This window comes from Chrysochloris asiatica, unplaced genomic scaffold (genome assembly GCF_000296735.1).
Source record: "Chrysochloris asiatica unplaced genomic scaffold, ChrAsi1.0 scaffold00221, whole genome shotgun sequence".
In the NCBI taxonomy this organism is placed as follows: domain Eukaryota; kingdom Metazoa; phylum Chordata; class Mammalia; order Afrosoricida; family Chrysochloridae; genus Chrysochloris; species Chrysochloris asiatica.
This window is the reverse complement of record NW_006408739.1, coordinates 199,589-214,148: the sequence shown is the minus strand read 5'-3', so window position 1 is coordinate 214,148 and position 14,560 is coordinate 199,589. Positions and strand designations below refer to the sequence as shown.

The 14,560-nt window shown below is 40.0% G+C and overlaps 1 protein-coding gene across 1 annotated transcript in view; it reads right to left on the bottom strand.

Annotated features, from left to right (window-relative positions):
- The window catches only part of RDH11 (retinol dehydrogenase 11 (all-trans/9-cis/11-cis)), a 35,641-nt gene extending 27,998 nt beyond the window's left edge, over positions 1–7,643 (bottom strand). The window contains exons 1-5 of the mRNA XM_006873062.1: positions 7,544–7,643; positions 6,809–6,964; positions 5,527–5,631; positions 5,093–5,302; positions 4,041–4,230 (exon numbers count right to left, since the gene is read on the bottom strand). Of these exons, the coding sequence (XP_006873124.1) occupies positions 4,041–4,230; positions 5,093–5,302; positions 5,527–5,631; positions 6,809–6,964; positions 7,544–7,643 (761 nt within the window). The remainder of the gene's footprint in view (positions 1–4,040; positions 4,231–5,092; positions 5,303–5,526; positions 5,632–6,808; positions 6,965–7,543) is intronic.
- Between the last annotated feature and the right edge of the window lie 6,917 nt (positions 7,644–14,560).

Here is a 14,560-nt window from a genome sequence, read left to right as displayed (position 1 = left end):
AAGTGATGAAGCGACTGGGGTCTTTGGGCCCAGAGAGAGAAAGAGACAGTGGGCCGAAAACTGGGGGTGGGGGTTGGGGTGGAGGGGAAAGTGTAGGGAGCAGGTTTCTAGGATATACCCTTTGGGTGGTTGATGATGCATGGAGTGGACTGGAACCATGGCAGTGAGATGATATACGATGGAATGAATGTAAAACTAAAGTTCTCCCGTGTAAACTATCATACTATTATATAATTCACAATAAAACATTAAAAAAAAAAAAAAGAAAGTTGGGGAGGTGTGAAGAAGGAAGTTCAATGCTCTCCCATGCAAAGTAGGTAAGCAACAAAACCAAAAGATGGTTGGCATTTACTCACACCAGCAGCAAGCTGACTGGCCATTGTGGACTGTTCTGAGTCTTTCCTTAGAACTGTGAAGATCCCATTGTTTTTGTTGTTGTCCATACTACTCCAATAAATTCCCTTTAAGTTAGTCAGAGTCCTCTCTCATTTAATCCTTCTATTATAGATTAAATTGTGTCTCTGTGAATACTTAATATTATCCTTCTAGTGATTACTTAATATGGCCCTTCTATCATAATTTTTGTAATTCACACCAAACAAGTGGGTGTTGTTGTTGTTAAGTGCTGTCAAGTCGGTTCCAACTCATAGCGACCCTGTCTAGGATTTCCCAGGAGCAGCTGGTAGATATGAACTGCCAACCTTGAGGTTCAAACTGACCTTGCGGTCCAATGCTTTATCTAACAGCACCATACCAGGACTCTAATAAAGGGTGGTGGTGGTGTGCAGTTGAGTAAGTGCCAACTCCTAAAGATTCAAGACTGTAATCTTTCTAGAGCAGAAAGCCTCATCTTTCTCCTACAGAGCAACTAGTAGATTCGAAGTACTGAGCTTATAGTTAGCAGCCCAACTCATAACCCACTATACTAACAGGGCTCCTTAATCTTGAGTATTGTCTGAATTCTGTGTGGCCATTGCAATGATTTGTTGAAACCAGCAGGAGAGTGGAGAATGTGATTGGAGAGAAGGTTGGTGTCAGAATTGGTAGAGGTTGGAGGTTAATCTTCCCCCTCTGCCTCACAGGAATCAGCCTGAGGCTACTAATCTTGAACTTCCTCCCCTCTTGTGAAGTTATAGGAGGTCAGATGCCTCTACCTCATCATTCTTATGTTGTTGTTGTTATGTGCTATGGAGTAGTTCTGACTCATAGCGACCCTACAGGGTTTCTGAGGCTGTAAATCTTTACGGGAGCAGAAAGCCTCATCTTTCTCCTGCAGAACTGCTTTTAGTTTCAAACTGCTGACCATGAGATTAGCAGCCTGATTCGTAACCACTCACTACTAGAGCACCTTTATCATTCTTATAGTCTCCTAAAAATATATGTTGGAAATCCTAACCTCTTTACCTGTGGATGTTATCCTATTTTCAAGCAGGGCTTTCTTTGTTACAAAGGCCATTATCAGTGCAGGGTACGTTTTACGCCAATCACCTTTGAGCTATAAAGGGAGCAGAAGAGGCACAGACACATAGGGGAAGACAGATGCAACACCACACAAAGGTCCTCTAGAGAGACAATGCTCTTCCCCCACAGTGGATAGAGAGAGCCTTTCCAGAGAGCTAAGTGCTCTGGATTTAGACATCTAGAATTCTAAATTATGAGAAAATAAATGATCTTTTCTTTAAAGCCACTACTTATGGTATTTTCATTATAAAGGCACTACAACACATTCTTTTCATTTCAACTATCATTATCTTAAATAAAAAAAATTTATTACCACTCACTTAGGTTTCTTATTCACTCATTAAACAAAGTCACTAGGGATGTTCTTCTAAAGCACAGGCCAGATTATATTTGTCTCCACTGAAACAACTTCTCTGTCTCCTCCATAAATTCCATTATCTGATTTTCTACCTTTCTTTCTAATCTTATTTCTAGCTATACTCTCTTCTTTAAAATTTCGGGTTCTTTCAATTAAATCTTATTAAAAATTTGATTTTATGTGATACCTGGGATTTTCTTCAAAATAATATGGGAATGGGTATTGGATGGCCATGGATTAATAGCTGTTAAGGATGTAGATTAGAGTTCTGGTGTAGTGCTAGGGGATAAAGCACTGGACCACAAGGTAGTTTGAACCACAAGGTCAGTGGCTCAAACCCACCAGCCACTCCTTGGAAACCCTATACAGGGTGGCTATAGGTTGGAACCCACTCAACAGCACATAACAATAACAACAACAACAACAACAAGGATGTAGACTGGAGTCCTGGAACGGTACTGCAGGATAAAGCACTGAATGACAAGGTCGATTTGAATCACGAGGTTCAATTTCACCAGCCACTCCTTGGAAGACCTATTGGGTCACTCTGAGTTGGAAGTGACTCAACAGAACTTAACAATAACAAGGAAGTAGACTGTGGGTATACAAAACACCCCCTGCTGTCGAGTCTAATTCCAACTCGGAGTGACCCTATAGGACAGAGTGGAACTGCCCTTAGAGTTTTCAAGGCTATAAATCTTTATGGAAGCAAACTGTCACATCTTTTTCCCATAGAGCAGCTGGTGGGTTTGAACTGCCAAAGTTGAACACTTAAACAATCAGGGCTCCTCAGATTATGGGTATATGGGGTTCAATGTGATACTGTGTCTACTCCTGTGTATATTCAAAATTCTCTACACAAAAAATTCTCTTTATCTTTTCTCTTATTCAAAAATAATTTATAATAAATACTGTTTTGGTCCTGAAAATAGACAATAGAGAAATATAAGTTCAAATTCTTGTGATGTAAAAAAAAAAAAAAAAATCCAAAAAGAAACTGACATAAAAGATAGAAAGAAACGAAACAACCAAAAAGCATAATCACCAGTATAAAAGATGGCATGAATAAAATCAAATCTAGCAGTACCACAGAAAATGTGAATGAGTTCAATAAAAAGGGAAAACCCTAGAGTTATGAAATAAAAGTTGTATTTGGCCATACACTTTAAATAAAATGTACAGTACATAAGACAAATCCAAATTATTTCTTTTGGGCAATAAAATCTACAAGGCAGCTACATTATTTATCTGGCCCTTCTAGCCAAATTTCTCTATTTTGTGATGGATTATAAACCCTAGCCTCTATATAGAGCCTGTGTTTATGGCTCCATTTTGAAATAAGTTACAAAAGAGTAAAGATAAGGACTCTTGGTGTGGCACTGTAGGATAAGCACTGGATTGCAAACCACAAAGTTGGCAGTTCAAACCCACCAGCAGCTCCTTGGAGATCCTATACAGGGTTGCTGTGTGTCAGAACCAATTCAAGGCACTTAACAACAGGGAGAAAAGACTACAGTGGAACTAAGGATTAAGGAATTATTAGAAGGTGTGACTCCAGTCACTATCCTCAGTTTCCTTTGGGGGCATGTCATACTCTAGTCTTATAAGACTTCTTTGGAGAAGCTGAATTTCTTGCCATGGATCTTGTATCTGCCTCATTATGTCTGATTTCCCGTTCATGGGACTCTCATCCCATCACCTGAGCTGATTCACCAGTGCCCACAACCTTGTACAGCCTATTGTCTGATCTGCCTATTTGAATTCCTCAGCTCCTGAGTCTACATGGGTGAGAAGATTCTTCCAGACTGATCTCTGAACTATGGATTTGGGACTTGGCAGCCTCCACAAATTGCGTGAGCCATTCCTTTGCTCAACTGTGAATTTTGTGAGATGTTGCAGTGTGTTTCAAAACTCTGGGACTTGAAGGAAGGGAGGAGTAGTGATTGATATCAAGGATAATGGAGTGGTATGTTGTTTTTGTTGTTAAGTGCTGTGGAGTCGGTTTCGACCCATAGCGACCCTGAATAGGGTTTCCGAGGCTGTAAATCTTTACGGGAGCAGATCGCCTCGTCTTTCTCCCGCGGAGTGGTATAGCATGTTGGAAAAGTTGAACAGTTGGGGCATCTTTAACCTCCCATTCATAGGGAACAGCCTTGTGCTTATTTTTCCAAAAGAAAGTATTCATGCAAAATCCCATCTTTACAAACACATATATTCCTACCTGAAATGTTTCCCACTCAGAGCTTCAAGGCCTTCTGTTAAAGCACAGTGCAGGCTGGTCTGGGCCCCCTGCTGAGGGGTCTTCAGAAAGCAAGAGAAAAGTTGCCACATCCATGTCATGAAAAGCGAGTATCGAGTTAATTCCGAGTTGACTGTGCCAGGGTGTACAGAATATGTTGTAACGCCGGAGCCTGGGGGGGTGGGGAGGTGTCAGGTAGAGTGAAGAAAACAGGACTTGATGTTGCTGACCAAAGTGAATAGAAAACACCAACATGTGATCCCCACATGTGAACTTCCTGCTCATGGTAACATCAATACCCCCATTTTTAAGATCAGGAAGTTATGGCTCTGAGAAATTAAGGAAGCAGAAAAGCCAGGACTTGACCTCTCAAGAGCACTTGACATTGTTGATCGTCCCTTCTCAAAGTTTTCTTTTGCATCTCTGGTACCCCTCTCCTCTTCTGATTTTCCTCACATTTATAGCTGCTAAGTCTCAGTTTCTTAGACTAGTTCATCATACCCAAACATTAAATGTTGAGAGTGGTCATGGCCCACTAAACTCCCTCTTTATACCTTCACATTTGTATTTATACCCTAAATTGCTCCTTTAATTCTAGACTATGAGAGGTAGCATAGTGTGATGGCTACGGGCATAGGCTTTGTAGTCAATTCAACCATTTTCAAATGCTGGCTCTGTCACTCATTAGAAGGCCAACTCCCTCCCTTCTACACTTGCTGGCCTTAACCTGCTCATGAGGTCTGAGTTAATTATGAAAATCATATGTGAAGCAGTCTAGTTTTACATTCAAGAAAATACATCTTTAAAGTTATGGAATTTGCTATAACTCACACAGTAAGTAGCCTTCAGACTCAGTCTGCATCTCCCCCATCTCCTGAACTCCACTTTCAATCTTCAGATACTAAGAATAGACCAGCTGTAATCATAGAAGCAGGCCCTGCCTAGTCACTGGGCTTCAGAAGACTTTTCTAACCCTTTGTCTTTTAACTACTCCCAATGATTCATATTTCCACATTCATTTCTTCTAAACCCACCTTTTAGTCTCCGAGCCAGTTCCTGGGTAAAGAGAATGTTGGCCAACTTGCTGTGACAGTAAGCCAGACCTGCATTGTAGAATTTCTCGCCTTGCAAGTTATGGAAGTGGATCCTTCCCAGGAAATGTGCTACAGAAGACACATTCACCACCCTTGATGGGGCTGATTCTTTCAATTTCTCTAGCAGCAAGTGTGTCAGGAGGAAATGACCTGTGGGGGATGGGAGTGAGGGCAGAGAACATTAGAGTTTACAGAGTTCAGGGCCAGTGTGCAAGGAGTCGGGGGAAGAGCAGGGCCATACTGTTATTCACACAAGGTCAACTATGACCTTAAGAGCCAATCACATCACACAAAGAAGGCTCAACCAGACACTTAGGTTTTCTAAGGAGAACTTCAGGTTTCCTGTAGCTTTAAGATGAAATCAGATTTCTTACCTAAGTGGTTAACTCCCATGTGCATCTCGAAGTCATCTGCTGTCTTGGAGTAAGGACACATCATCACTCCTGCATTGTTGATCAAGATGTGAAGCTGCTTCTCCTCTGCAGGTTAGGTAAGATGGAGTGTGGAAGCAGTCAACTATGCTCAACAATGGCTATTATAGCTTGGACAACCTCCCTATGCTCAGAAAATAGGGATGCGGGATACTTCAATCTTTCCTCCAAAGTATTTATATTTTGTATTGTTTTTCATCTTTAGATTTTGGTTTATGCACTTTTACAAATTCTATGTGCTTTTACTATAGGGCAAAATTCCACTTTACACAGCTAAATGACCTTTTCAAATCTTTCTAATGTGGAAACTGCTGCCACTGCTGTTGTGTGTCCTCAAATCAATTCCTCTCATAGAGACCCTGCATAAGGTTTCCAAGGCTGTAAATCTTTATGGGAGCAGAAAGCCTCATCTTTCTCCCATGGAGCAGCTGGTGGACTCGAACTGCTGATCTTGCAGTTAGCAGCCCAATGCATAACCCACTATGCTGCCAGGGGTCCTGCTAGTCACGTGATGAGGAAGACTGCCTTGCAAATCATGGTGGAAGATGATGGTACTCTTAGAAATAGATTTACTCACAAGACAAAAAGGTACAAAAAGGAGAGACAACAAAGGTATGAAAACAAAGATGGCAATACACATAAAAAATGATGTGCTAATTCAAAGGATACAAAAAGCTTTCTAAGTTAAAAAAAAAAAAAAAGTAGGGTACACAATACATAAGACTGAAAGATTTAACCATACAAAATTTCCTCTAAATATACAATTAGAAAAGAACTAAATAAAAGACAACAAACTGCGCAGTAAATTCCCAAAGTAGATAGAATGTAATCAAAACAAAAATTAAAAGCAAAAGTCTTGAACAACTTGCAATAAACTAGGTGGCTAAGACACAAATATAGTTACCCTCACTAATAATGAAATGACTCCAAAGTAAAGCACCCATATATAACAATGATTATTTTTTTCATTTGACTCAAGCTGAGAGACTAATGAAAGTGTTTGTCTCCTGAGTGCAGTTGTAAGATACTATCTGTCTCCATTAAATTCTCTTCACTTCTACATCCAGAAGGTTTCCTTTAGTTGAGTTCAGCTATGTATCCAAAGTTTGTGGTTATATTTTACTCAGCATTTCTATGTATTAGAGAGGAGGAAGTATCTTTTCCTTTTATCAATCTGCCCTGTCAACCACAAGACTCACCTCACAGTCTCCAGTTACACACTTACCTGCTAAGAAGCCCTGAGCAAAGGCTCGAATAGATGTCGTATCAGCAAGGTCCAGTTTTCGCACCAATACCTGCTGGTTCCCTGTCTTGGTCTGGATTTCTTTGGCTACCAATTCCCCCTTTTGCACATCTCGGCAAGCTAAATACACCCGGGCTCCTGTCAATCCAACACAATGGAGACAAACTGTTAGCTCTATTTTTGAGTGGGCAAAACATCAGTGTTCAATGTTCTGTTATTTTCTTTTAAAAAAAACACATGAATTTTTATCTCTACTTCAAAAAGTGAGTATCTGATGAGTGGCAAATTAGGAAAGGAAAATACATTTTTATAATATAATATTTATAAAGTATCTACTGTATATACATGAACGCTGTTATGTTCAGACCAGATCAGTGAGGCGCTTGGAGTGTTCTTGAATTGCCAGTCTGGGCGAAAAGGATGAGAACGACCACCACCGTAATGGGGAAATGGCAGTATTGATTCTGATTTACGGTGACCCCATGTCTCAAAGTTGGACTGTATTCCACAAACATTTTAAGACTGACCTTCAGAAGCAGATCATCAGGCCTTCCAAGATGCCGGTGGGTAGGTTCAAGCTACAACTGTTTGGTTAGTGGTTGAGCACTTAACCATGAGCACCACCCAGGGACCCAAAAATGGCCGCAGCAGGAAGGAACTAGAAGCAGATGAACTTGCCTCTCTGAGCCAGGTCTTTGGCTGTTTCCTTCCCAATGCCTGTGTTAGCTCCCGTGATCACAGCTACCTTCCCAGGAAGCTGGACGGTTGATGTACACACTCCACTGGACAGCATTTTCCTAAAGAGGGGAGAGTTCATCAGTTCTTCATGCCTCTCCCATCAATCAGGAGTTCCTATAACACCCTATAATTTCAAATTCCAAGAAGGCAGTGGTGTCACTGATGCTAGTGTTACCTAGCCATAGAGAATCCTTAGTAATGTTATAATTATTCAATGTTGCTGGCATGCCTACCCTGTATAGAGTTTCCAAGGAGCAGCTGGTGGGTTTGAAATGCCACCTCGCAGTTACCAGTGCTTATCCTATTGCACCGTGCCAGGACTCCATTCATTGAATAATACGTAATAAACATAGCAGTAAATGGCTAATATAAAATTTCTTACATTATATGAATACTGTTTTGTAAAATCTGTCTACACTGAATTATATTATTAGTTACAGCATTATTAGTAACTGAGCAGAAGTCCTTTTTTTTTTCTCCTTTTCCGTTAATTACTACTACATTCTCAAGAATTATTGATATAGATTTACAAAGACTAATTACCACACTATTACAGCTAACACACCAGAAAAATGGACAAATTCAGTGGCTAATAATAACACCATCAGCAACAACAACAACAGTGTATATTTATAGCAAGTACAGAGGAAACTACAAATTTCGAAGCATCATTTTAATTGGGTAATGACAATAGTTCTGACGAAGCACACGAGAAAAGTTCAAAAAGTAAATTAGCATAGAGTTTTAGCCTTGTAGTTGTATTGATACATATAAGTTGTTGTTGTTGTTGCTATGTGCTGTGGAGTCAGTTCCGACTCATAGTGACCCTGCACATGGTTTCCAAGGCTGTGAATCTTTACAGGAGCAGAAAGCCGCATCTTTCTCCTGCGGAACAGCTGGTAGTTTCAAACTGCTGACCTTGCAGTTCACAGCCCGATTCATAACCATTATGCTACCGGAGGTTCTTAGGCCCACAAAAAAAAAAGTTTTTGTTGCTATAACTAACTACAATAGCGTTTTAGCCTTGTAACTATATTGACACCTAGAAGTTGGACTTACAAAAAATATAAAAGTTCTGCTGAAACACTGCACAAAAATGTTATAGTCATTTTGTGTTATCCCCTCTGGCTGGGTGAGATACACTTTGGTTTTTTCACTGCTGTTGTTTTATAGGTTTAAGGAAGACTGGAGGAAAGAAGAGGAAAGTTTGTGGCTCTTGCTCAATAACAGAAGTGATTCTATAAAGGACAAACCTTGAGTTTCTCTCTGTCATACTAAAACTGCTTGGATATTTAATTAGCCAAGTACCTGACTAAGTACCTACTTGAGCTCCCATAAGGCACATAGGGAGTCCTGGTATAGTGCTGTAAGATAAGCACTGGACTGTTAACCAGAAGGTTGGAAGTTCAAACCTGCCACCCATGCCTCAGAAAGTCAAGTCACAAAAGTGACTTGACTGCACTTAACAATAACAAGGCACATTTGACTTAGGTAACCACAAGACTCAATCCAGAAGAAACGATACATACCAATCTGCCCACAATTGGCATTTTATGGCCTTCAGAAACAGTTAATTGAATAATTCTTTTAAAAAATAAAATTATGAAAGTTGACTTCAAAGGGGAGCTGACATTCAAGTTCTAGTTCAAGTTCAGAATCATTATTGTCTTTGAGAATGACTGATGCAGGGGCATGTATTAGCGTTCCTCAGTTTATCTTCTCTTCTCTGCTATCTTGGGACACAGGTTAAAAGAATATGGTGACCAGGCGTATTAGTTACCTAGTGCTGCTAGTGGATGGCTTTAACAAACAGAAATGTTCCTATTAAGTGTAGGAGGTTAGATGTCTGATTTCAGAGCACTGTCTTGCAGGGAAGGCTAGGGCTCTATATATTGGTTCTGGAGGACAGTCAATAAGGACATCATCTTCTCAGTCATGTTCCCAGGCAGGCCTCTCTGGACTTCAGCCCCTCAGCCTGGCCTCTTTCCTGCTCAGGATAGTGTAACAAAGCTCTTTAGATCTGCTGATAAGTGCCCAGAAGCATCCAACTCTGCCAGGAAGTCTCCTACATGAAGTCACTTACTCTGTGGGTCAACTCCTGAACCAGGGTCTCATGGTTCTGCTCTTCCGATACCTCTACTGCTGCTTCTCACCCTCTTTGCTATCTGGGAACAGTTATCCTCATTTCCTCAGAGCCCTCACCAGAAGTACCTCTGACAGCCATAATTTTACCAACAGTCTCTTCAAGGCAATCTAAGTTTTCATTATTGTTGTTGTTTGGTTCCAACTCATAGTGACCCTCTGCACAACAGAACCAAACACTGCCTGTCCTGCACCATTCTCAAAATTGTTATGTTTGAGCCCACTGTTGCTGCCAGTGTGTCAATCAATCTTGTTGGAGGTCTTCCTCTTTTTCTCTGGCTCTTCATTTTACCAAGCATCACATCCTGGTACCTCCTGATTACACCTCCAAAGAATGAAAGGCAAAGTCTTGCCATCTTGACTTCTCACTAGCACCCTGGTTGCACTTCTTCCAACACAAATTCATATGTTCTTCTGGTAGTCCATGACAACAGCATGATTCAAATGCATCAATTCTTCTCCAGTCTTCTTTATTCATTGCACAACTTTGACATGCATAAAAGGTGATTTGGGTCAGAGCCACCTTAGTCCTCAAACCGACAACTTCACTCTTGAATACTTTTTGCAACAGATTTGCCTAATGCAGTATGTCCTTTGATTTCTTGACTACTGCTTCCATGAGCATTGATTGTTGATTCAAGCAAATTAAAGTCTCTGACATCTTCAATGTTTTATCCATTTATCATGTTATTAGTCCAGTTGTGAGGATTTTCGTTTTCTTTACAGGAAGTGTAACCCATACCGAAGGCCACTGTCTTTGATATTTATCAGTATTATTTCAAATCCTTTGTGCTTTCACTAAGCAAAGTTATGTCATCTGTATATCACAGGCTGTTGATGAGTTTTCCTCAAGTCCTGATGCCACATTCTTCTTCATATAATCCAGCTTCTCAGATTATTTCCTTGGCATACAGATTGAAAATGCACAGTGAAAGTATGCAACCCTGGCACATACCTTTCCTGATTTTAAACCATTCAGGATCCCCTTGCCTTTTTAATGACCGCCTTTGTTCTATGTACAGGTTTATCATGAGCACAATTAAGTGTTCTAGAATAGTCATTCTTCACAATGTTATACATAGTTTGTTATGACCCACAGTCTAATGTCTTTGCATAATCAATAAAGCACAAGTAAACATCTTTCTGCAATTCTGCTTTCACACAATATGAGGTCAGCAATGATATTCCTAGTTCCATATCCTCTTCTGAATCCACCTTGAATTTCTATTAGCTCCCTGTTGATGTACTGCTACAACTGTTTTAAAATTATCGTCGTCAAAATTTTACTTACATGTGATATTAATGATACTGCTAAATGATTTCCACATTCTTTTGGATCATCTGTCTTTGAAAATGGGCACAAATATGGATCTTTTCCAATAGGCTGACCAGGTAGTTGTCTTCCAAATGTACTTGCACAGGTAAGTGCTGCATCAGTTGTTGAAGTATTTCAGTTTGTTTTCCATGAATTCCTGGAGTCTTGGTTTTTGCTAGTGCCTTCAGTGCTACTTGGACTGCTTCCTTCAATATCATCAGTTCTTGATCACATGATACCTCTTGAAATGACTGAACATAGACCAATTATTTTTGGTACAGTGACTCTATGTATTCTTTCCACCTTTCTTTAATACTTACAGAGTCATTCAATTATTTTGTACATGTTATTGTTGTGAGTGCTGTTGAGTCAGTTTTGATTCATAAAGACCCATATAGGGTTTCTGAGGAGTGGTTGGTAGGTTTGAATCACAGAACTTGTGAGCAGTCCAGGGCCAGTGCTTATCCTACATGCCACAACAGGACATTTCCTTCCATATTGCAACTGAGGCTTGAATTTTGTCTTCAGTTCTTTCAGCTTGAGAAATGCTGAGCATGTTCTTCCCTTTTATTTTTCTAACTCCAAATCTTTGCACATTTCATTATATTTAACTTTGCTTTCTTGAGCTGCCCCTTTAAATTTTCCATTCAGCTTTTACTTCATCATTTCTTCTAGTCACTTTAGCTTTTCTAGACTCAAGAATAAGTTTCAGAGTCTCTTCTGACATTCACTTTGGTCTTTCTTTTTTCCCTATCTTTTAAATGACCTTTTGCTTTCTTCCTGTATTATATTCTTGACGTCATTTCACAACTCTTCTGGTCTTCGGTCATAAGTGTCTAATGTATTAAATCTGTTCTTGAGATGGTCTCTAAATTCAGGTGGGATAGGTTCGAGGTCATATTTTGGCTCTCATAGAACGATTTTAATTTTCTTTAGCTTCAGCCTGAACTTACATGAGCAGTCTGCCCCTGACCTTGTTTTGGCTGATGACATGGAGCTTTTCCGATGTAGTCAGTTTGATTTCTGTGTAGTCCATCTGGTGAGGTCCATGTGTAGCGTCACCTTTTACGTTGTTTAAAAAAGATATTTTAATGAATAAATCATTGGTCATACAAAATTCTGTCATGCAATCTTCAGCATCATTTCTATTACCAATGTCTGATTTTCCAACAATGGATCCTTCCTCTTTGTTTCCAACCTATGCATTCCAATCACCAGTAATTATCTTGATTGAACGTTTGATTGGTGTCAGACTGAATAATCACTGTTTTTAGTGGCTGGTGCATGTATTTTAACAATAGTGGTATTAACTAGTTTTCCTTGAAGGTATATCCTCTCACCGATAGCACTGTACTTCAAGATAGATCTTGAATGCTCTTTTTGACATTGTCATTCCTTTTTAATTTGTTGCTCCTGGCATAGTAAACTATGTCTGATTCAAAATGGCTAATACCAGTCCATTTCAGCTCACTTATGCTTAAGGAGTCCTGGTGTGGCGCTGTGGGTTAATGCACTGCACTGCAAAATCATTCAAACTGTATGATCAGTGGTTCAAGCTCACCACTTGCTCTTCAGAAACACTATACAGGATCACTATGAGTCAGAACTGACTTGACGGCACTTAACAACAACAACACCTAGGATATTGATCTTTATGCATTCCATTTCATTTTTGATAACTTCAAATTTTCCTAGATTCATTCTTTTGTACATTCCACGTCCCAATTATTAATGGATGTTTGCAGTTGTCTCTTCTCAATTTGAGTTGTGCCACACCAGCAAATGAAGGTCCTTAAACCTTAATTCCATCCGCGTCATTAAGATACACACTACTTTGAGGAGGCAGTTCTTCCCCAGTCGTATTTTTAGTGACTTGGTGTGGCTCTGTGGGTTAATGCACCAGACTGCAAAGCCTTTTGAACTGCAAGGTCAGTGGTTCAAGCTCACCAGCTGCTCCCTGGAAACCCTATACAGGGTCACTATGGGTCGGAATCGACTTGACGGCACTTAACAACAACAACAACAACAACCTAAAGGACTTATTTTCTAAAGGGACTATATCTGACAATGTTCTGATGCTATTCATAGGTTTTCACAGTGGCTAACCCTTTAGAAGTTGTGCCTCTCCTTCTTCCTAGTCTTTCTTAGTCTGGAAGCATAGCTGAAACCTGTTCACTACAAGTGATCCTGCTGGTATGTAAAATATTGGTTGCATAGTTTCCAGTAGCACACAAGGCATCAGAGTAGAACAAACTGACAGACAAGTGGTGACTTTTACCTTATGCTATTCTGGCCAATACCCGTTACCCAATCCCAAAGCCACTTCCACATTTGAGATGTCTGTTAGAGCAGCACACCTCCTCTCAATACCAAATTCTGTCTCAGTTATCTAGCACTGCCACATGAGAACTATCACCACAAGTGGACAGCTTTAACATACAGAAATTTATTTTCTTGGGTTTAGGAGGCTTGTTGTTGTTGATGTTGTTAAGTGCAATTGAGTTGGTTTCGACTTATACTGACCCTGGGTTTCTGAGGAGTGGCTGGTCAATTTGAAGCACCAACCTTGCGGTTCAATTGACTCGTACAGCGCCACACCGGGAGGTTAGAAGTCTGAATTCATAATAGTGTCTCACTGAGAAAGCTTTTCTCTATCGGCCTTGTCAGTCAGAACTGCATCTTCTCAGCTGTGTATGTAGGCAGACCACTCACTCTCTGGCCTGAAGCCCCTTAGCCTTGTCTTGGTCCTGCTCTGGAGAATGCGACAATGTTGTCTGTTGCTCTTCACTGGGTGCTGTCGGGTTAGCTACGACTCACAGTAACCCTGGTAAAAAACAAGATGAAACATTCCCAGTCTTGCGCCACCCTCACTATTGTAATGTTAAGCCAATTGTTGCTGCCACTGTGTTAATCCATCTCATTGGAGATCTTACTCTTTTTTGCTAATCCTCCTTTTTACTTTCTCCAGCAATACGTCCAAAGTATGAGAGATCAAGTCTCACCATCCTGGCCTCTGAGGAGTATTCTGGCTGTACTTCTTCCAAGATAGATTTGTTTGTTCTTCTGGCAGTCCACGGTACTTTTTTAAAATAATAATAATAATAATAATTTTTGATGTGAATAAATGCAGTAAAAATACATTAATTCAACAGTTTCTACATGTACAATTTAATGACACTGATTACATTCTTTGAGTTGTACAACTCTTCTCACCTTCTTTTCTGAGTTGTTCCTCCATCATTAACATAAACTCACTGCCCTTAAAGTTCCTATCTAATCTTTTGCATTCCTGTTGTCAGTTTGATCCCATGCAGACAGATTTTAAAACAGCATAAACTACAAGGCAGACAGTTGTTACTAGTTAAGCTAAACTATTGTTTAGTTTTTAAGAAGAGTTCAGAGGATATGCAGTTCATGGTACTTTTAGTATTCTTCTCTGACACCATAATTTAAGTGCATCAATTCTTCTACAGTCTTCGTTATTCATTGCTAAACTTTCAGATGCATATGCTGTTAGGAAAATTTTCTTCCAACTATCT